At 36.1% G+C, this 24,582-nt stretch overlaps 1 protein-coding gene across 2 annotated transcripts in view; it reads left to right on the top strand.

Annotated features, from left to right (window-relative positions):
- LOC149573218 (pleckstrin homology (PH) domain-containing protein) overlaps nt 1-24,582 on the top strand; it is a 380,091-nt gene that overhangs the window by 322,814 nt on the left and 32,695 nt on the right. For both annotated transcript variants that reach the window (XM_089814397.1, XM_089814396.1), the window contains exons 55-56: nt 20,917-21,094; nt 21,196-21,332. In XM_089814397.1, coding sequence (XP_089670523.1) covers nt 20,917-21,094; nt 21,196-21,332 — 315 coding nt within the window. The remainder of the gene's footprint in view (nt 1-20,916; nt 21,095-21,195; nt 21,333-24,582) is intronic.

Below are 24,582 nucleotides of genomic sequence, written 5' to 3'. Positions count from 1 at the left end.
CAGTAGCAACTTTCATTGCACTCTTCCTCGAGCTCTGCCTTGTTCTTTTGCTCGGACCCTCAGCCGAAGTGATTTCTTCATTAGCCCTTTTGCCCAGGCTTGCAACCGCCGCACATATACTCAAGGTGACCTGCTCCATCTTAGTGCCACTCTCCTTGATTAACATTCTGAGGTTCTGCTCATAGTTGTTAAATTTGTTAGGGATGTCTCCCATCTGCCCTTCCAGTTGGCTAACTTTGGCATTGATAGTATCCTGGTTTTGTTGCAGAATTTCCACCTTTTTCTTCAAACCCATCATTTCATTATAGATCTAGGAATCTACTTTGAGCATGGTGTCGGCTTTAAGCTTAGCAAAATGCAGGAAGGTGAGCATGGTATCCCTCTGCATTGAATCGCTATCATCTTCAGCAGTCTCGTATGGGGGGGAGCGGACATTGTCATTGTTATCCTCCATTTTCGTTTGATCCTCCTTTCGAGCCCTGGCAGAGTCCTCTATGTGAGCAGAGTCCTTCCTTTTTTCTTCCTCTATCCCCTTAACAGAAGAAGCAGTCTTAGCCATATGGTCCTCCTTACTCTTCTCAACAAGGTTCCCGACAGTGTTATCTTCCGCTTTATCACCCCCACTAGATATAGCCTGGTTACCCTCATTAACAGATTTATTCTATTCAGAATTACCTTCACTATTGGCTTCCTCTTTCCCTTTTTCATTATTACCTTCAGTCTTCGGGTACCCGTCCAAGTTAGAGCTTAAATCCCCAGTGTCAGTATCATCCTCATCCTCAGAGTTAATATTCTCACGGCTTTCCGATTTTTCGGTCTCAAACTCCTCATCCTCATGTTTTTGAAAAGTCGAGGGTTTCAAATTTAGGGCTTTATCTTTACCTTTAACAGTGTCACCCTTCTTACTCTTAATGGAGTCCTTCTTGTCCTTAGAGGGAGTAGAGGCAATGTGTTTATTTTTACAATACCCCTCAATAAGAAGAATCAGCCCTTCATGTAAAATGGGTCTGGACTCCTTCTTATGGGCTTCTAAACTATGAAGTAAAGAAAACCGCAAAAAGAAGGGGAAAGATATTCTATCTTTGTGTCTAAAGTGATTTAAAAAAACAAAGTGGCATTTATGAACTCTTTTACTTCTTCCATCAAGTATGAAATACTCATGGATACAGCAAAGAACATCCCTCCAAATCTCCTTTATCTGATGCACATCGAAGAAATCACCACTCTTTTCCAGTTGCTTCTCCTCATCTTTCATTTTCGAAAATTTTTTGTAGGCTGCATTTGAAATACTGGTTTGCTTGGTGAATTTTATGCCCGCCGTGGGGAGCCTCGTGATCTCTGCAATAAAATCCTCCATAAGTTTCACAGTAACACCATGGAGAGTGACTTTTTCATTGGACCAGTTCTTAAAGAAAGGCGTAGTGATGTGTGGCTTAAAACCTTTGAGTCGCTCCAGATAACAAGTCACATTTCCTTTCTGCAGAATTTTCCATACATCCTCATGAGCCTTCCAGGCATCACAGTTTTTTGGTTCCTGCTTGCGCGGTTCGCCCCCCATCTGCAGAGAATAGAGAACGCACTCAAACCAGAGTAACCAGACACAGAGAATGAAAGGGTTAAAATAAAAACTGTTTTTCGTCCCATCAAAAGAGACTCCCTTTTTTGGAGATACGTGTGAAAACCACATCGCATTCATTTGAGTGTACTTCCTTGGGGAAGAAAATCTGGCAATAATGTGATCACTCCACGAAATCATTAACTTTCTAATCTTTACAAATCTTTCCCACTTGCGCATGGATGGCTTCATAATGAATAATTGCTTTGAGATCAACTTGGTTAGTTAATTCATCGATCCACCTCACCATTTGCCCCGTTAGGACAACATAGTTGGCTATCCAATCAGCAACACCGTTGGCCTCCCAAAAGGTATGGGATATGACAACTTTTTCAAATTTTTGAATAAGGTATTTGATCTCCTTGATTGTGGCCTCTATCGACCATGAGATAGAACTTTTATTATTTAGGATATTAACAATATTTAAAGAGTCACCTTCCAACCATAAATTCGGACATACCAAATCCACAGCAATTTTCATAGTATAAAGGGCAGCCGTTGCTTCAGCAATGTGACTATTAGTCCGGCCTATAGGGATTGCTATAGCATCTTTAACATTTCCCATATGATCTCTCAACACACCTCCACAACCCGCACTTCCCGGGTTGCCCTTAGCAGCACCATCAAAGTTTCCTTTAATCCAACCATTAGGGGGGGAACTCCAAGAGATGGTCAATCTTGGGTTATCAGTTTGAAGTTTAGGATTTTCAGAAAGCATAGGATTATCAATAGGAAAGGTTTGATCAGGGTTCTTCAGAGATCTGAAATTCTCCTTAAAAGCTCTAATAATATTCTGACCAAGCACCCATCCTGGAACCTCTTTGTTTCTAAAAATTCTATTATTTCTTTCTTTCCAAATACCCCACCAGAGATGAGGAAGAGTAATTTTCCATAGGAATTGAACATCAGAATTCTTAGAAGGGCATTTCCAGCTTTTAAAAGAAGATTCCACATTGTTTTGATGAACCCAGGTCAAGTTCCAATACATTAGGATCTCAGTCCAGACTTGTTGGGTATAAGAGCAGTTCAGAAACAGGTGGTCTCTATCTTCAAATCCATTCTTGCATAAAATACACCTATTCACCAAATTTATACCTCTTTTCTGCAAGTTATCAAGGGTCAGAATTTTATTTTGAAGCAGGACCCAAAAGAAGATGTTAATTTTAGGAATGAGACCCTTAGTCCAAGCCTGAGACCAAAAGGGAAGATTTTCCTTCTCCTTAGAAACAAAGAAAGAAGAAACTTTGAATTGCCCACTAGGATCAGCATACCAAATAATCTCATCCTCAAAAGAAGGGTGGAGAGAAACAGCATTGAGAGATAATTGGATGTGATTGAAGCTTTGATCAATGTCCTTCAAGTTCACCCAAGAGTCGTTCTGTCAGTAAGGACTAACAATAGTGCCATATCTCTGCTTGCATAAGTCAACTTGTGTCATATCTTGAACATCTTCAATCAGGGGGTGATCCTTAAGCCAGACATCTTCCCAAAATCTCACCCTAATCCCATTACCAATTTTCCAAGAGCCCCTTCTGCAAGAATTTTCTTTGTTCCCTGCACAGCTCCCCATATGGAGGAAGGATGAATAACATCAGAAGAAGAGAAGAAATCAAAAAGAGAAACAGAATTAAGAAGGTACTTGTGTTTCCAAATGGTACTCCACTCTTTGTTTTCATGGAAAACACGCCATCCTTGTTTAGCTAGAAGAGCTTTATTCATGCTTCTGATTTTCCGAATGCCCAGTCCACCTTCCCTGACCGATTTACAAACTTGGTCCCAAGCAATTAAAGGCATTCTCTTTTTTTCCTCAGAACCAGTCCATAAAAAATTCCTTTGAATTTTGTCAATAGCCTCAGCAAATTTAGTGGGGATTTTAAAAAGAGTTAAAGCATAAGTTGGTATACTTTGGAGAGAAGCTTTAAGAAGAATTAATTTACCAGCCTAGCTTAAAAGGTTCCCTTTCCAACCAGCCAACTTCTTGCTGAATTTGTTAATAAGGTCTTCCCAGAAGGAATCTAGAGCCTTCAAGCCTAAAGGAAGACCCAGATAGGAAGAAGGGAAAGAACCTATAGAACATCCAAGGATGGCAATTTTATTTTGTTTAAGAATAGGGGTATTGAGAAAAAACACAGCACTTTTATTCCAGTTAACCAGTTGGCCTGAGGTAGAAGAATAAAGATTTATTGCTTGCTTCAAATTTCTGGCTTCCCTGACTTCAAATTTCCCAAAAAGATGGTATCATCAACAAATTGGCCATGAGAACATATAAGAGGATGGGAAGAGGGTTGCAATCCCTTAATAACTCCTTTATGCACCAGATCCCCAATGTACCTCCCCAAACAATCAGCCATAATAACAAAGAGGATGGGGGATAAAGGGTCCCCTTGTCTCAATCCCCAAAAGGGATTAAAAAAATGAGAAGAGCTACCATTAACCAGGACAGCAATAGAAGAAGTAGAGATCAACTGATGAATCAGTCCAACAACCTTGTTGTCAAAGCCAAAGGCAATCAAAATGGTTGAGAGAAAAGACCAATCAACTCTGTCATAAGCCTTAGCAACGTCCACTTTCATTACAAATCCTTGATTGTTAGAACAAGATAAGGAATGAATATTCTCATGAGCAGAAATAACAGAGTTGAGGATTTGTCTACTTGGAGTGAAGCCATTCTGTTGGTCAGCAATGATCAAAGGGGTCACCAAAAGCAATCTAGAAGTAAGAACTTTGGAGATAATTTTATAGAAAGAATTACAAAGACTGATCGGCCTAAACTGATCAGGCGAATCAGCTCCAATTTTCTTAGGAATCAGGCACAGGAAGGTGGAATTGACTTCCTTCAGTATTTGTTTTTCCCCAAAGAATTCCTTCACCGCATCACAAACATCTTTTCCAACAAGTTTCCAAAGTTTCTGAAAGAAAAACATGGGAAAGCCATCAAGACCAAGAGCTTTATCTCCTCCTAAAGAACAAACAGCTTTGAAAATTTCATCATTCTTAGGAATTGAGCTTAACAATTTGTTCTGATCCTTTGAAACCAGAGTGGGGATCACTCTGAGGAACTTAGCCTGGTGTTCCATATTGATGTTGGGGTCAGCTGTCATAAGACCGGTGAAAAAAGTCACCATTTCATCCATGATGTCCTTATCCTCCTCAATCTTCAAATCTCCCTTCATAAGATGTGAAATGTGAGATTTGGCTCTATGCTTCAGAGTGGATAGATGGAAAATTTTGGTATTTTTATCTCCTTCAGTCAGCCATATCAATCTTGACCTTTGCCTCCAGTAGATCTCTTCTTTAGTAATGATGTCATGGTATTGAGTCAGCTTTTCATTTTCTTCTAAAAGGAGGTCTGGGGTATATCCCTCCTGAATTTTATCCTGGATTTTTTGGATATCCTCTTTCAATACAAATTTATCCTCAAAAATGTTCCCAAAGCAGTTTTTGTTCCAAATTTTGACTTTCTTTTTGACATTTTAAGTTTAGAAGTCACTCTGAAGAGAGCAGTACCATCAATTTTGATGTTCCACCATTCTTCCATTTTTCTTTCAAACTGGGGGTGCTGCATCCACATCTTCTCAAATCTAAAAGGAAAATTCATCTTAGGCCTAAGCTTATTAGCTGTGAAAATAAGAGGGAAATGATCAAAACCAATTTCTAGTGGGCTTCCAACTTGCAGATGAAATATTTTGTCCAATCAGGAGAGATAAGAGCACGGTCAAGCCTTGCCTGAATACAATCATTGCCAACTCTCTTATTACTCCCTTAGGTCCATATCCATTAAGCCCTCTTTGTTTATAAACTCCCTTAGGTCCATTCTTCCTTCAAGCTAGGTAGCATTACCTCCCATTTTTTCATGGTCATAAAGAGGGACATTGAAGTCTCTCATGATTATCCACCGTCGAGAGTAATCCATACTTTTAAAATTGGATATAAAGTCCCAAACCTTCTTCCTTTGGCTTTTCATGTTGGGCGCATATATATTCACAATGTACCAGTCCTCTTTTTGATCAGCACTAGTAATTTTAGCAATCATAAGTTATTTACTAGCACTCAAAATAGTCCCAACAAAGCAATTTTTTTTCCATAGCATCAGGGTTCCCCCTGAAGCACCTTCTGAACTACTAGCATTTATAGAGTAATTTTTAAAAGCTTTTATCTGCTCTGCTTTCTCTTTGTTCATCTTAGTTTCCTGTAGCAGAAGAAAATCAGGTTTCTGTTCTCTAACAAAATTCCTAACAACATCTAGTTTATGGTAACTGTTCAACCTCCTAATATTCCAGGTAATAATTTTCATTTCCATATTTTAGGGGTATAATCCAGAATAGTTGCTTGACAACCATCAGCAATATTCTGCAAGCTTTCTAACTCCTTGGTTTTCTTAGAAGATTTCCTTCCACGTCCATCCGGAGACCCAACATCTAGTTTCACCTTGGACTGTTGGTCTATTTTTTTTTTCAGGTTTTACCAGGGTCGAAGCTTTGGGATTCACTCTAGTATGCAAATCTAATTTTCTACTTCGAGTCTCGACCCCCTTTATGTTATTCTTTTTTTCAGCCCTTTTCCTTGAATTTGGTTAAAGCTTTGAGATTACTCCATCTTCTTCGACAGCTTCTAGGACAGGAGGGTCCTTAATAAGGGTATCCTGGGAAAATAAAGGGTCAAAAACCTGCATCTCCCTAGGCTGAGTTTCATCTTCCTCACTATGAGCTCCAGATTCAGCCAAGAATTCTCCTTCCTCAAGCTCAATCATCTCATCAAGATCACCCCATTTATCCTCCATCTTTTGATAAAGAACAATTTGCTTTGATAAATCCGGCAGGTCATCTATACCTTGCTTTGATAAATCCACATGAATTGTTGCAGAGATTCTATCTGTGAATTACTTCCAGACTATCAATAAAGTTCCTCATTCTATAATAAAATTTCATCTATACTCAATACAAAGATAATTAATTGGGTTTTGTAAAGAAACCAATTTCATGTTTGTAGCCCTATAACAAAGACCTTGAAGAATACATAATTTTTGTATAGCTTTAAAAGAGCAAGATGTCATCCCTGCTCTAACAATCAAATAGATGTCCAGAAAACCATACTGAGATTTAACTGCTTGAGTATGAATTCAGCTTTTCATTCTTGGGAGACTGGTTCTGATAATCTACCACATGAAGACATAAGTGGAGAGATTACATCCGATCTAATTAAAGATTTAAGATATGCTGATTACAAGGTTCATCCAGAATTGATAAATTGAGTAAACAGAACTTTTGAAGCAGCAAACAAACGTATCCAACCTGATGAAACTGTGGAGTTATTTGAGGAATTAAAAGCCAGTTGGTTTAATTCAAACAAGAATTTGGTGATGATCACTCCAGCTATCATAGAGAATGTTACATCCACAATGGGTCCTATTTCAGAAAAGTAACAAGGATATCTTTCATTTCAGCATTTGAAATACTGTCACAAATAATCAAGGCACTTGTGCAGATCATATACCATCAGGGGTGTTGATGAACTTATTGTTGAAAACTCGTGGATATAATAATTGTATACTACATCCCAAAAATTACTAAGAGAACATTCAGCTCTAGTATCATCAGAGCTAGAAGTCAATGGAATAGGATTATGAATAATATCACCAAAACTATTCATCCAATACCCGATGAAAGACATGGCTCACACAGAATGGATAACTGGAGAAGAAATTGTGTCGTGAGAAGCTTTGTTATGCCCAGTGCTCGACAATATTCAACCTTGGAACGAAGCACAGATGAGCAAAGCCGATAGGTCTGGAATGGAATATGGACGCCCACACAAAAGTAAACATAATAGAGTCATCGAAGCCTAGAAGACAAGTACGAAGGAATGATATTGCATATGAAAAATAATCAAAACATTATAGCATGGGGAGTTTAATAAATATTCGAAACATTATTTGTGCCGCTATATGTTTGATGAGTCACCATGTGAAGATCTTCGATTTGTTAAAGGAATACATATTCGCAAGACTAAGTGGTACCCGCCGATTAAAAGGAAGATTATGAACCGACAACTACCTATTATGTTTTAATTGAAAGGGTGTCATTTATTAGAAATACAACTTCTAATGCTAAAGAGTCACGTTTCTTATTATGTGAAATATAAATATGGAGTGACTTCAAAACAACAAAAAGATATTTGATATTCGACATTCGACATTCACATGTTCTCAACAAGAAGTTTTTTTTTTATTTGTATGGAGGAATAAAGGCTTAAATATGACTTGTAATATAAATTCAATTAGTTTATTTTAATGATAAAATAAAAAAATTTGTTTTTTTTAAATGGCATGGAGATTTAAACTGCAGATGAGTCATCCTTTGTAATTATTTTTTGGAATTTTGTATACAATTTAAATGTCAGATAAGTGACATGGTCATTTAGCATTTTAAATTCAATCGTCACAGATATTGTGAAATATTAAATTGTTTCTATATTTGTGTCTAGTTTGTCTCCCTACCAAAGGAGCTAAAATTCAATCTGGACTAATTTAAGATTGTGTAATATTTGGTCTATCGCATCTTGATTATTTAATTGTTGGCAATATAAGTGCATAGAATATTATAAATTTGCACGTGAAAATTCACTGAAGTTGACTCTATTGCCTGGATGAGCAGAGGCACTGGTCTTTCTATTATTGAAGTTAGAAAATCTATATATTCCTTCCTACAAGCATCAAATCCATTATTAACAAACCTTAATACAAAATATTCAATTATTTCAAGTACTCAGCATTTAGTTCAGTTTCATCGAGTTCAAGGACCTTGCCATCTGGAGAACTCCAAAGCTTAAATTCTCTTTAGAAAAGATCAGAACCAAGTGATCAGGTTCGAGGAGAAGGTCTACTTTCTTAGGTGCAGTAGAGCCTGAAGTGTAGGGGAATCAAGGTGATTCTCATTTGTTGGCCAGAATTGATAGTGGAATCCTATCAGAGAAGTGGCAGGCTATTGGATTTTTCAATCTGTGGTTTTGGGAACCAACAAGCCCAGCAAACATGCGTCTCAATTCTTCCCTTGATGTCAACAAGGACTTCAGTGTGATGAAATTTGAGGTGAACCTCGTGGTGTCAGGACGAGCTAACTTTGTTTCTCCCATGTGTTTCCTCATTTTGCTAAGAACCTTAGTTACCCAGTTCTCCCCTTTCCCTTCGAACCAAGCGAATTTCAAACTAGTCTCTGGTCCTAGTCCCGGTTCCCTTTTGGGTTCCACTTGGGTTTGAACCCAGGCAGGTTGGTTCCTTCGGGTCAAACTTAGGTTGAATTAGGGAATACCCAGGTAATCGAATGCGAACCAAGTACCATTCCATTGGGATTCTATAATCTAGTGGAGAAAACAATTATTATAGAATTTGAATAAAGATTTTTAGCATTACAAACAAAATTCACTGATGTTCAAATATTTATTACATCAAATTAAACTAGCCCTCAAGATTTCTTCCAGTGAAATTTTTATATCCAATTGTTGATAATGGCCCTTGTTCGAATAATTGGAAGCTCTGTATAGTGATGAATCATATTTGAAACATTAATCAACATATATAATATGTGAAGGGAGTTACAAGCTACTTATATAACATTTTTCAAGTAGGATGTTAATTATAAACAAACAAGCTCTTTGTACAATGAAAAAGAAATAAGTGTTGGACAACTTGGAAAGCATGATTGTTATTAGTGCAATTGATCTGAATAACATTGATAATGTTTGTGCGGGGTGCCTCTCCATCAAAAGTTTACTTGCAGAAATTGTAAATTAATTAGAAATTTACACATGTTAAGAAACTTGGAATTAGAAAATTTCAAAACTTAGAACTTTGAAGTTTACTTGCAATATTATCTGTCACCACCTGCACCAAATTTTCTTCCCCCACCTCTGCTATGACTTCCTCAATAACCCCACATAAGTATGTGGCGTTTTTGACATGAGAGGAAGCATCAATAGATTTGATGAACATGGTGGATCGTACAAAATTTAAATAGACCAAAACAATTAATTATCATGGATCATCAACAAATTAGAAAACAAACAAATCAAAATTTAAATTATTCGATCACTATTCACAATGCATGTAGGAAAGTAGAATGATCAGTCACCTCCACAGGGAACAAGAAAGTTGAGGAGTGTTCTATTCCTCCTATCCGTCCAACCATCAATCATGATGGTGCAACCCTTTACAGTCCATTACTTTCAGTGCTCCTCTAACTCAAGCTTCATATCCTCTACCATTTCATCTAAGAGGTAGTCACTCAACGTAGCTTCAATAGAGGCTTTAAACTCCGGACCACAGACAGTTTCAGCATCTATGATGCCTTGCCAATTAGGAGACATGTCACAAATAGATTATGATTAGAAATTTAGATGACAAATCATTATGTAATATGAATCTATGTTTACTTGAGTAGAAATATTTAAAATATAACTTTAAACTTAAAGAAAACAAATAAAATGTATTACTTTCTTGGCTGCAATTAATGAAATGTTGCAAAAGTATCACTATTTTCAAATTTGTTCTGTAGCAGCATGATATATCTCCTTGTTCAAACCCATACTCTCAAGCAAGGGTTGTGAGTGAGGAGTAGTGCGTGGCACAAAGTAACTCTCCAATCTAGACTTCCACCCTCTAGGTCCAAATGTAATAGGGCTAGTCTCAGTATAAGTACGACTAGCACTAACACTAGCACTAGCAATGGCACTAGAACTAGCACTAGGTCGAAAGGGAGGCCTAGAATAACCCTCTCCAACACAACCTCTGAATGTAGACACTAATGCAGATGCAAGAGCATGGGAGCCAGTAGCACTTAATTGTTCAAGTTGTCTTTTCTTATTTAACTTCTCCTGTTCATATACCTCTAATGCCCCATAACAAAAACATTTTGCCTCTACACTTTGTTTAGTGCACACGATAACATCTTCTAGGTATGGCTGCGATATGGTATTTGAATCTATAGATGCCACCAAAATTTATGTCTTTACAAAACATACATTTGTTTGATGTTTTGTTCTTCCAGGAACATCATTGGTATATTTCCAAGCCTCATCCTTTTTAGGCATTGTGGAAAATGAAAATTAAGGCTACTGCAATAAGGAAATTCAATATAAAACTCAAACTAATAAAAAAACAGCAAACCGTACATTCTTTTTGAGAAATTGTAAATACATGTTTGCACATTTGTTATAAAAACATTGTAGGGTTTGCAAGATTGAACTTTATAATTTAGTAATTTACAAACAAAAGCTAAAAAAGTTTGACAAATAATGAAGAATACACAAACATACAAAAAGAAAATCAATACTTACCTCTTGCAAATTTGATATGTGATCACCTTGATGCTCTTCTTTCTTGCTAGTTGCAAACCTATGGTTTCTCTTTTCTCTTCCTCTCTCTCACTTTTCCTCTATGGTTTCTCTTTTCTCGTCCTCTCTCTCACGTTTTCTCTCTTTTTGTCACACTAAAGAAATAGAAGGCCTTCTAGGGTTATTAGAAAGAGAAATCTAAGAAAACATTAAAAAAATGTTATTTTCTATGTTTTTAAGTTCCATCTCCCAGTTGTCGTGCGGGCGATTCCTAGGGGTGAATTTTGTGTGATTTTCCATGAATCATAATTTGTGCCAAGAAATCGGCAATACAAGTCAACGATTCACCCAAAATCGCACAACATGAATCAAATCGTTGAATCGCATGAATTGCCGCAATTCTTGGTTCTCTAGCTTGGAGGCACCTTGTTAAGGTCATTTTATGGTTTTCAGGAAAAAATAATAAAAAATGTCTTTTAAATATCATTTGGACCCACCTTTTCACTTAATTGTTACAGGTTCTTGGTGGTTTGAATGGATCCGCTAGGTACCCCCAGTCCATGTAATGTCTATGCGTGGACTTGTTGGTCTGCATGGGTTTGTGGTGGTTTGGTCTCAAACAAACCCACAAGTCCAAACACGAACCTTACCCAGACCTATCAAGCAACATTACATGAACCCAAATTTGGTTTACACGTGGACCCAGTTCGAGGGTCCAAGGAGCAAACTCGGTAATGTAGGTATACATTGTTGGTTATGGTTGTAGGGTCTAAATCCAAGATCATATTGTTTTAAGGAGATGTTTTAATTGGTAATACTAATGATATAACCCCTAGTTGCAAATATGATTCTAGGGAAAAATCTAGGTTAACTCTAGAAGGGAACATTATAGCAAGGGCTTCCAATGATAGGCAAGGGGTCATAAGGTCTTTCCTACCCCTTGCCCATGTCTTACCAAAGGGCATGTCATGCTAGCGCCATTAGTCACATAAAAAATTAACCCAATGTTGTAGGTTATAGAGGGTCTACCCAATACTGGGAAAATATTAAGGTAAGAAAAATTTATTAATTTTCAACAAATGCCACAAAAGGGGCAAAGGGACAGTAGAACATAACACAAGGGCACAACCCATAGCAAAAGCACCAAATGGTACCCAAAGAAACAAAAAGTTGAAGAACAAGAATAAAAGAACCACAAAGTTGGAATTGAAGAAGAATAAGGGGATATCTGTGGTCCAAGAGGGAGAACCCCACCTCCCTAAGAAATCCAAGCTAGCAAGAACCTCCAAACAGAATGATAGGTTGTGAAACAATCAGAGACACAAGTCGCCTTTGAGAGTTCCTTATAGAGGTAGACCAAAGTTGAGAATCACTTGAGGCCTCACCAATCTGGAGTGATTGGAATAGAGAGGATCAAACAACCCCTTAGTACCACATGTCAAAGAGAGCCTTGCAAAGGAGGTGATGAGATGTGTGCAAGCATGTAAGAGGTTGACATTGAGAAGAATTGTTACAAAGCCTAGTCACTTCTTGGAGATAAAGAGAGACACCTTTGATTTGTGAATCTGAAGGTGGAAAGGCTCTGATTGATCTTGAAAAGGCAATAAAATCGCCCACAAACCCCATAATAAATAGGGCAGTAGAAAATGAAAATAGAAAATGAAATGCTCCTCTGATTGGGTCTCCCAATGTTGAATAATTAGCAGATCTTGATCTTTCTATGAAGCTAGTGATTCGTCTTGGAGCAAAGCCTATGGCAACCCACCCTAAAGGAGCCAAGGGAGATCCTGAGAGAATGAGACCAATGATGTGACAAGTAAGAGGGGAAGACACTAAGCTTGTCCCTCATCTCAAGTAAGTGATCCACATAGAACACCATGTTGGGGCAAAGGCCTGCATGGCAGTTGACCTGAGTAGTGTGGATGCACAGCATGTAAATGTTTGACCTTGTGAACTTGGTCAACTCCTTTCTAGGGGAGGTAGGGAAGGAGGTGGGGAGGGGCATCAAGGGAGTAGTGGGAGGGGGGGAAATGATCCATCAACATCCCGATAGACCCGAGGGGCAAGGCCTCGGCAAACCACCCATGAGCATGACCACAAGAGACAAAAACAATTCACTCCAAAGAGAAATAGGGCAAGGGTATCTGTGTCTCCATCATGAAAGTCAAAAAAACCAGGGAACGCAATGTAAAAACCAAGCATTAGGAAAATAATTTGTATTTCTTATGGAGAATAAATGTGATTATAGGATATTTATTTGGTTTGTAAGGATTAAAGTTTACTTAATTATGATTAAATTTAACCTTATTATCAGATATTCGAGTACATGTATTATTTGGTTGACCAAGATGCCTACATTAAAGTTGGGGCTTATAATGACTAAATAATTATTAATTGAGTTTTTGCAATTAATAAAAATGAGTGCAGGCTTTGAAAGTGGGCTTAATATTTTATATGAAACTTTGTTATATGTATCTGGCACCATTCTTCAAAAGGGAGGAAATTTTAATTTAGGATTATAATTCAAATGTTTATACTTTATTAAAAGGTTTTATAATTCAATATAATATCCTACTGGATATTTTTCCCAATTTCTCACCAACAAATTTTCAAAATACAGCATATAATTTTATTCAATGAAATACCAGCAAATAACCAGCAAAATACTTATTAAATACTTTAACAACACTCCGATTAGAAAATACATAGAAATGAACCTGTGACTCCAAGTGTGAATTCTAATGTGAATCCACCATGTAGATGAATCAGGTTCGCATCTAATCCACCCGAGAAGTCTGAAGGGTTCTGTCCTCAGGTTCTAAAACTGAAAGCTGCAAGCTTCCACATTTTCTGAAAGGAAATCTGAAATCAATCTCAGTCCAAGCTTTGCTGAAATGAACTGCCTTCCTTCTTTTAATGCTCAAAGATATGACCCTTCATGATGGGAAAAAAATGTTTAGGTCAAATTATGCTTTTTGTACATGAGGGGTTTTAAAAACAGCAATTACACCTAATTAAAATTGATAAATAAATTGGGATGCTTCATGATCGCCTCCGAAAAAGATAGCAGCAGCATATGTAATCCTCCTGTAGCAGCAAATTCAATCCTCCGGAAGCAACGATTTAATAAGCAGACAGCAAAGACCTAATTTTCAGGGCTGCAAATTTGTGCAGAGTTATTGTGAAGGAACAAAGTCATATTCTAAATATTTATGTGTGAGAAGAATGAAGGAAAAAAAGGTCAACTGTACGGCAGATCGACCTCGTAATCAAGAGCAGATTATAGCTTATTGCAAATGGGCAGATCGAATTACTGAGGAAATTAGACATTGTTCAAAGGGCTTGTGCAAATTTTAAAATAAGGATAGATCGATAGTGCAGACCTGAGCCTTCTCAAGAAAACAAAACAGACATAAGGAGGTGCGAACTGTATATGCATGTCAAAATTTCAAATCTGAATGTAAATCAGACCTTTTAGATGTTGAACATCCTTACAGTGGAATTTCAAGTTAATAATTTTCATTAAGCAAGGCATTAGATTATAAAGGCAGTCTGTAAATGTATTTCGAGAGATTGAATCTGAACTAAATCAGATATGTGATCAAATTGTTCAAGGAATCATTAAGCACAAAAGTAAGTGGAGGAATTTCAACAGCTAGAGACCACCTATATCAAAAATTAAATGGCTTGGAAAAAAAAACTTGTGTTGCCTCATCGACAAAACTTTATTAAAAAGAAGCAAGTCTGTGGCAAAACAGATAGTGGAAAATCTCCACTTTTAAATATTTCTTTTGAAACCCTAATTTCTAAGGCAACATTATAAATCAAAAGCAATTTTCTCCAAAACTAAATATGCTCGGTGAATGCTTAATCAGAGCCATGGCTATGCAGAAACCCTACAATCCTAGGACATTCATCAATCTTCAACAAAAAATGAATGAACTCATATTTACAATAGGCATGACTATATGGAAACCCTAAAATCCCAGGTTATTCATCTATCTTCAACAAAAACTGAATGAACTCGTATTTACAATAGGCAAAGAAGTGAAGCTTGCATAGCAGATTAAGAAATACCAAGTTGTAAACAAGTAGTGTCGACTTTTAAGCATGAAATCCCCAAACCAAACTACAACAAAGGCACAACCTCCGCGTGTATCGGAGTGAGACGTGCAGATCTAGGGCAAAGGCATCATCCAAATAAAAACCCCAATTATTCGATAATGTCTAATCAGTAAATTCAGAAACTTCAAGGGGATGGAAGGGAGTAGGAACAACATTAACCCTGTTACAGAGTATGACTATGCAATGATCTGTCAAAGATATTCCGATTGCATGTGGAAATATTGGGAGTTGGATGGATTATACACTTTCTAGGAAGGAAGCTTCATCTATACTTTTGACTTCTCCAAATGGCTTTCTTCAAGCTACCATGGCTAGCTGAGTATAACCAAAATGGAAAACAATTTTGTTTTTGTAGATTTCAAAAATCTAGAGTTAAAAAAGAGATTGTTAAATGGTCTGCCTATAATTTTAAAAGGTTTTTTAGTTAATTTCTTCAATTGAGTTCTGAACTTTAAAGCTTCTCTTTCTAGATTTAAAACAATCTATAGATGGATGAATATCCCCAACTTTCCATTAGAATTATAGAAAAGTCGCATTATGTGGAACATTGGTAATTCACTGGGTATATATGAGGGGTTAGAAGAAAACTTTTCACATACAAATAATGTTAAGATTTTAGTTAAATTTAGCACTTCCAGAACTCCAAAGCCCGTGAAAATCATCTCAAATCAATCTATATATAATGAGACCAGAATTTCATAATGTCAATATCCACTTAAAAATTATATTTAGGAAAGCTGAGCTCTCAGACAAATTTTATGATTCCCATAACCATATACAGTTCGATAATAAACATGATAACAACATAGGGGTTAAGTTTAATAAAAATGGCGGATTTGCTACACCTTCCAATCAAGATCTAGAGGAAGGAGAAATAGCTGAAAGCAGAATTAAAAACCAGGAACTGAATAGTAATTATTATACTCCAGGAGTCCCAACAAAAATAGATGCTTAGAAAAGAATAAGCATTTCACAATCCAAATCATCCCGAGATAATCCTATTAATACAAATCAAATAGAGTACAATACTTTAGACAACCCTAAATTCACCAAGGCACAAATAGAGGTGCAAAACAGTTCTACAAATAAGGCTTCAGAGGAGAACCAAATATAAAACTCACTCTCTAAGGACATTTGAGTCAAGCTGAAACAGGCAGAAATAATCTCAACATAGAATCCAAACTCAAATTGCTTGATAATCTTATGACAGATATCATAGCCCTTAATGAAGATGTCCATTAGGAATTAGAGGAATGTCATAAATTACAAATCCCAGTTAATATAAGCAAAGGAGATAATGTCAAGACATGCGCAAGGCAACTGCTAATTCCACTAAAATTCAGACCACGGAAAGAAAGGAAGAGATTCCTCCGGAACTTGGAGTTATATGTAATATCATAAGATTTAATAAGGAATTAAATGAATTAGATATTAGTCCAGCATCTCATATGGAGAGCACTCAAGGAGAAAAATCAAGGGGTTTGTTTGGAACCCTCAGTGATATACTGGACACAACAGAAGATAATAATAACATAGAACTAGATTGGTTTCTCAGTTCAAATGCAATAAATAATCAAGATTTAGGAATGGCCTTTAATGAGAAAGGAATTGAGACCCCTAATTGTGGCAAGATAATGCATAAAAGGGGAAGAAAATCAACAAGTGAACTGAGACAAAGAGATGGTGAAGCCAAAAATCAGGTAAAAATCTCTATCTTATTTAATGTAGGGAAGGGGAAGTTCCCTCCCACAAGATCACAACATAGAAGGACATAACCTATTCAACTTATTATTCCAGAGTTGGCCCAATGAAGGACATAACCTATTCAACTTATTATGGAAAATCACACCATCCATTATCATATGGGAACTATGGAAAGAATGAAATCACAGAATCTTTCAAGATAGGGAATTACCTAGGAAAAGACTCATCAATTATATAGAGACAAGCATAGTAGAAACAACTAATAGTAGGCTTAGAAATTTGCATCGCAAAAATACCTCATTCTCAATTTGGGACAGTTACATGAAAAATGAATGGTTTGAACTTTGGCCAAATCATGCCTGCACAAACAGGGAAAGGAGGCAAGGACTCAATCATAGATTGGAGTAACTGCAAATGTACCCCCCTCAAATTAACTGGTACAAGTTAAATTTCAATGGTCCTCAAGAGGCAATCCTGGGAAAGCAAGCATTGGCTGTATTATACATAATTGGGAAAACAAAGTTTGTGGGAAAATCTCTAAACTTATTGGCATTACAACTAAAAATATTGCAGAAATAGAAGCCCTTTGGGTGGTACACAAAGGCACCACCCCAAATTGGACTCTCAACTCAAGATTAGATAGAGTAGTCAACCTTCTTAATCATTTTGAACTAACCACATGCAAACTTATTTATAGAGAAGGTAACAAAGGTGCAGATCTCTTAGATTTAGGAGTAGATGGAGAATATCTTATTCAAACAGGAAGCTATTAAAATTGACAACTTTTAATAAGTCACTAATTTTAACCCCCCATCAATAATTTGCCGACCATAGTAATACAACCACCTGGACAGATTAAAACTTAACTCGTAATGCAAGCAAGAAGCTTCATAATTATAACCTTATTGAACTACACAATAATGACCTATCATGCAAACCAGCTATATATATACATACTGATTAATGCAAACAATGACAAATGAAATTCACCCAACCTTATACATTCCATCTATTTACAAGTATCTACAATTCAACTATTCATTTATACAATAAACAAAGTAATATGTACATTTTAATAGGTGGTGATTCAAAATAACAAAATGCATTGAGTTCATTGATCAATCATCCAACATAATGATAATTTACAATAGTACAAATACCTACTTGATTTAATTAATAACTAATTTCTTGATCTTAGTTGGTTGATGAATGTTATTACAGATGGCAGCTTATGTCCAGAATTTTGGAGAGCCATTAAAGGGGACTTTACGTATTAAAGGGACTATCTTGTAATATACATCAACAAATTTGTACTGTTCGGATTTTTCAGCATGTATCATACATTTATGTAAATCTGGTTAATAATGTAAAGTAGCTAAAAAAGTTGCTAAAATCCCACTTAACCAAGGTGAGCATAATGTATTTACGAATTCAGGATCAGACTACACTAGGGGTTTTCTTTTTCCACTAGTGCCTGCAGTTTGCATGGGTGCAAAATGTAAAATGTAAAATTTATTTATATTAATAAAAATATAAAGGCCATTGGCTAGTTTTTGAGCAAAAAAAAATTTTAAAATATTGTTAAATAAATATTTAAAATAACAAAAAATATTGTCATCAATCTTGAGTGTGCTACAAGTCGTTTCTTTCAAAAAAAATACTTTCATTCAGGTCAAATTATGCTTTCCATATATGGACATGGCATGGTCTTGAAATAGTGCCTTCTAAAAGTGGTTTTTAGTAATGTCTATTGAAAATCGATTTGTGTTATCCCAGTGCTCAAATAAATTACATATTAAATATTCCAGTGTGTATTTTCTTGAAGTTGTATATTGTTTTGAGATTCAAACTTATGTGCTTCAAATTTTTAGCTCAATTGGGAGGACTTTGAAAAAACAAGGAAAGCACTTACACTTTTTGGCCAAAAAGTGGACTGAACTTCTTGCTAGCATGCTTAATAAGTATAGCAGCACACATTTTAACATATCAATATGAGGTTTGTGTAAAGTGATTTCAAACAGTAAATTCCTCTGTAATATCCTTGTCTAAAATTTTGCCAAAAACATAAACCAAAAACAAACTTCTTGCAAGGATGTTTTGACAAACAATTAAGGATGCATAGAAATATGTCAATAATTTACAAATTAAATCATACTTTCATCCAAAAAGACTTCATAAGAACATTTTGTTACACAGTTAGCAAACAACCTTGAAACAGTAGATTGTCTGCTGTTACAAAGCAAGGGAGCACATATGACCAAGCAAACACTTCCTTACTAATTCATTTGGTGATTCTATGAATGCCAAATTAAGTACTAAATCAATGTACAACAGAAAGATGCGATACGAGATTCCAAATGATTGATTGATTTCTCCCGAGTGTTTCCACATCCTTCCAGTCTCAGTTTTCAGTGCACAACTTGTCTCCAAGTTTTGTTTACTCTCCAGCCCTTCAGAATAGCTTCAAAATGTAATTTTGGTACCATGTATTTAGACGCCTCCATATCTAGTCTTTGTGCTCAAAAGTTTGTCCACATGTAGGAGTAGAAGGGATTGTGATGTCCACTTGAAATCTGATGATTTGCACCAACATTCCCTGCCATCGGTATTGTTGTAGCTTCACACGTCCCCAAATAATGATTTCTAAATCTGATTATAAATTTGAACACGTATGCTTGGACTGTATACAACTTTGAGCATCCACTAAGGAAAATCCTCAAACCTGGGTGCAGCTGATACCTTCGAAAATTGTCCTTTTCACACTTATCTCCAATATGGCTTGCCTATTTGAATGCCTTAATGTTCATCAAATGGCCTTTGCCATTGCTAGTAGTAAATTCCAAAAAATTAATTTTGAAGCCCAATGGTAGATTTTGATGTGAATCCACTCAATGTAGAAGTTTTGGGTTTGTGTCCAACCTTCACTAATTCCAAGGGTTTTTGTCCTTAGAATATCCTATCACCGATTTCAAGCAACAATGGAAAAACAGTTAGAATATCCATTTCTCATAAATATGTCAAGTGAAAAGATAGCCTTTCTTATATAGCTTTTTAGTTGGTGAATGCTTTTACTTTTAACAATGTGGGATAAGACATTCTTTACTTTTTACCTCCTTATGAAGTAGCTTCTCGAACAAGTTGGAGAGCTTTAATAACTAAAGTGACTTTATACTATAACTTTATTACAGTCTCTCCTTAATTCAATTAATGATATGCACTTAATGATAAATAATTATAAAAGTATAACTTTAATAATAATCATAATATTATAACTCCATCAGTCATCCCAAATGAATTCTGACTTCACTAGGAGGTAGCCCACTACATTCACTGCTAACTAGTGTGTCTTACTAAAAATAGTAAGGGTCCATCTCGATCAACTCTTGATTTACTATAATTAGTAAAATCCCTAAATACCTTATCAAAACAAAGGTGCCAAAGGTCATCACCACTGCAATTGAGGCCTGTCTAAGTGCCCTGCCAAATATAGAAATGTTAGATAAATTAGTTTCTATAAATAGTAACTGTACGAAACTGAGTCAAACAAAGAGCAATCCAGAATGTTTTTGAACTCCAAAAGAGAAAAAGTGTCCTGTTCTGTGAACTGGGAACCGTCTAACGGTCTAACCATCTAATTTAGCCTACGCGAACCAATGATAGACTAATCCAAACAAAGTTTGATGCTTGCTAAAATGAGGACATTACAGCCTCCCCTACTAATTGTTATCACACAATGTTTGCAAACTAGCTCTCCTTCTTCCCCCTGGCATGCCATGTTTCAGACAAAAGTTGTTTCTACCCTAGGCCAACAGTAGACAATTTGTTCATGTGAATTGTGCTAAAATAACACATGAATCAACATTTAAGAGTTTCTAGATAGACTAACATTAGGAAAATTTGAAAATTTAAATTAACTCGCTCAAGCTGCATTCAATTAACATTTGCTTATGAAGTAGTTGTTTTTTATGGTATATGATGGTAGCTCCAATACTCTTTTTCTTTTCCTTGTGTTTGTAAATGAAATAAATTTGTTTCAAGAGTAACTTTTAATCTTTTTTTTTTATTAGTAACTTTTAATCTCTTTTTTTTGATTGGTAACTTTTAATCTTTTTATTTGTGTAATGAACTTGTTTGATCTATTGCAGGTTGAAGCTCCTTTTAGGCTACTTACAGTTGGATAACCAACTCCCTCTAACAAACATGCCTGTACTGCTTGCACCAGAGATTCCTGTAGATTTGCAACATCCTATATTAAAGATGAACTTTACAATGTCAAATGAAACCTTTGATGGAACACAACTATACCCCTACATTGGCACACGAGTATGTTATCTTTTTAATGATTATGCAAATTTAGATATTGTACTTTGTATTTACATAGTTAATTTTGCTGATTTGATTGTATTTTGTATGTCAATTAACAGGTAACTCAAAATTGTTGGCATGTTAATGTTCATGAACCTATTATATGGGCTGCCATGGGCTTTTATAATGATCTTCACCTAGATAGAGTTTATGGCAGTTCTAATGTGACCCAAGCTGATCCAGAGATTCAAATAGAGTATGTACATAAAATCTTTTTTCTTTTTAGCAAAGCTTCTGAAAATTATATTTTAAAAAAATAGTTTGTTTTAACATAATATTTCTTGCTATTTCTGAATAGAAGAAAAATAATATATCATGTAAGTTTGTAGGGTTTCAACTTGCTTTTTTTCTTTTAGGAGGGGGCTTTGTTTGTTTTTATTTGATCTTTTATCCTATGTCAACAAGGCACTGCAAGCCATAAAATGCATTTGGCATGTCCCACATCTTTTGCATATTTTTGCATGATGTAGCAGATAAGAATCCCACATAATAGATAATGAGAAATTTCTCAGGTAGATTATATGCTTCAACCCCAATATCACCAATAGACAAGCACATATATAAGAAAGTGTACTACTAAATAATTCTTAAAGGCTGCAATAAAAAAATTTTGCCACTTTTATCTTTTAGGGCATTCATCATAAAATGAACATTTAAAATAAAGTAAAGCCTGCTCAAGTTGACTATTGCTGTTATAACTGATGAATAAGCAAAGAATGTACATCACCTTTCAACATTTTTTTTGAAATAAACTAAACTTGATCACAAAATAAAATCATAAGGAATAATCCTCCAAGTTGCTTGCATTAAATACTCTAGTGATTTTTGGATGAAATCACTCATATGGCTAAAAGGGCAATCCTAAAACCATATCACAATAGGTTTTTCATTCTCAAAAAGTAGAATAACTCGCATCCATTCTTCTAAAATAAATTCATAAAATGACGTTAAAAAAAGACTTTTTGAAAGTAATTCTCCTTATATAACATTTTTAAAGAGAAAATCTGATACAATTTTATATCCTTTTATTTTATTCTTTCCTCAGTCATAAAATATGAATGTCTCTTTAAGTTTAACAGTCACTTTTAGGACCTTGGGCTGAGAAGCACATTTTTAACTCACTTATAGCAATCATTTTTCATGATTAGCTATTTTCAACTTTTTTTAAATATAATGTAAAGATACTTTTCAACAACTTGAGTAATTATTTGTTATTTCCTCATTATCACTCGATTTTTCTATACGAAAAAATAAGGAAATATGCAAAGTGTTCTTGATGATTTAATGTTAGAGAAGGGAGCATGACAATAATCCCTCCCCAAATTTGGCTGCAAACAAATTATTGCAAATTGAGATGCTCCAAAGTTTGCTCATATTCCCATGTGGCATCTTCTATGCAAAGATTCTTTTACAGATCAAATATTCTCTTTTGATCCTATTTCTTAGTTTTCAGTCCATTCTGTCAAAAACTTATTCAAAATCTAATATCATGTCCCCTTCGTCATCCAAGACAAGTAGCTCTACTATTGAAGTCATATGATGTAATAAGTATCCAAAAAAAGTTGAGTTTTTCATCTGAACAAGGTTTATAATGCAAGGCACTTGACACATTTTATCTCCTTGTTCTTGAGGGTTTCTTAGATCCAATTCATAGCACCATTAGGGTCAAGCAAGGGTGTCCTCTCTCCCCTACTTTGTTCAGTTTATATATTGATGAGCTTGAGAACTTCCTTTTGAAGTCATCGCTCCCAAGTGACGGTTGCTACTTACAACAGGTGTTGATCTTTGTTCTTTTCACAGATGATGTGGTTCTTGTTTCTTCTCCAAAGAGTTTACAAAGGTTTCTTGATGGGTTGGCTTGCTTTTATGATCAGTGATAGCTTGTGGTTAATCTAGGTAAGACTTGGGTTATGATCTTTAATTGTTTAAAGACTTCTCATCTTCATTTCTTCAGGGACAGGAGATTGAGATTACTTTCTGTTATATGTATCTAGGGGTAAGTTTTCTAGACCTCGGTTCAGTTTGAGACCGGCGATTCAATCCAAAGTGAATAAGGGTATGGGTTCTCTTGCTATGCTTGAGAAATAGTGTTTTAGACACCACTTTCAGGATACCTCATCCAAGTTATCCCTCTTGGACTCCCTTGTTCGGCCGACAGTTCTTTATGGTTCTATGGTTTGGGGTCCATCTCTCCTTGGTTCTAATTGGGCCTCGATCGAATGGGTTCAAACTTTTCTCTTACGGCGCATCATTCGATGTCACAAATTAACCCCTCAGAGTATCATTCTTGCTGAGTTTGGTGCTCATCCCTTCAGTCTTGTGGGCATATTTGATCTAGTTTGGTTCCTTCATCATTTGCGTGGTTTTGCAGATTCAGTTACTGAACGTGATAGATATTCCTACTTGACGTATTGCTCATCTGATGCTACTATGAGTCCCGATACTTGTTCTTGAACTCGTTGCTGGTATGCACAGGCTTCTTCTCTGCTGAGATTGATTGTGATCGATATTGAATTCCTCCCTTCTTACCAGTTCTCGCTGAATGACCCTGCTCATCTCCTCCCCTCATGGTAGGAGTTGAATAAGCACGTCAAACTACATATTTATAGATAGTACATTATCACTCCCTAGACTAACCTGCTTGGTGGCTTACATCCGAGGATGACCTTCTATGCAGAGCATTTTTTGGAGATCTGTGATGGGATTATTGCTCATCCTAGTTATTTATCTCGGCGGTGGTCTCATGCCCTACGTATCTCTCTGGGGTCTTTTAGAGTTGGTTCTCACCGTCTTCGAGCTCACACTGACCATCATATTGATAGTGGAGAGCGGTTTATCAGTTATATACTTTAGCTAAGGTGGAGACAAAGACTCACTTTATTTTTTGTTGCCCTATCTATTATGAGATCAAAGGGAGATTCTTCTGCCTATTCTAGGACTTTTTTCTCTTTCAAATTGCTTCAGTTACTATGACTAGCAATTTCTTGCACTCTATCTTTAGGAGGCCACCCTACTCTGTGATAGTAATTTATAGTCACTACTTCCTCACCAACATACATCTACTCAGCTCATTACTGCCTTTCTCACACCCTTATCTCCTTTATGTGGTGTGAAAAGGTCGTCTTGCTCTACCAGTTCTTGAAGTCATTCCAAGTCTGTTAAACTCTGTACTGGCTTCTTGCACTAGTGGTATTGCTCTATGAGCTCATAGAGACAGATCAGAGCTTCTATCCATCCACAGTGGTATCCTTATGTGACTGATTTCTTTTTACCAAGAAAGCACTCCTAGTCCTTTTCTTGGCCTCTCTCTGTTTCTTCTCTTCGTTGTTTTGTTGTATGTTTTTCTCAGACACTGTTTGGTGCTCCTGTTTTTGTTAGCTTTCTTGCTGTAATCCTCCAGTCCCATAGACCTTTTGGTGGTCTTTTGTTGGACATTAATATCATTA

The sequence above is a fragment of the Cupressus sempervirens genome, chromosome 2 (assembly GCF_028749045.1).
Source record: "Cupressus sempervirens isolate cs-2001-9-10 chromosome 2, ASM2874904v1, whole genome shotgun sequence".
Classification (NCBI taxonomy): domain Eukaryota; kingdom Viridiplantae; phylum Streptophyta; class Pinopsida; order Cupressales; family Cupressaceae; genus Cupressus; species Cupressus sempervirens.
The sequence above is the reverse complement of the archived record's forward strand: the minus strand, read 5'-3'. Positions and strand labels throughout refer to the sequence as shown.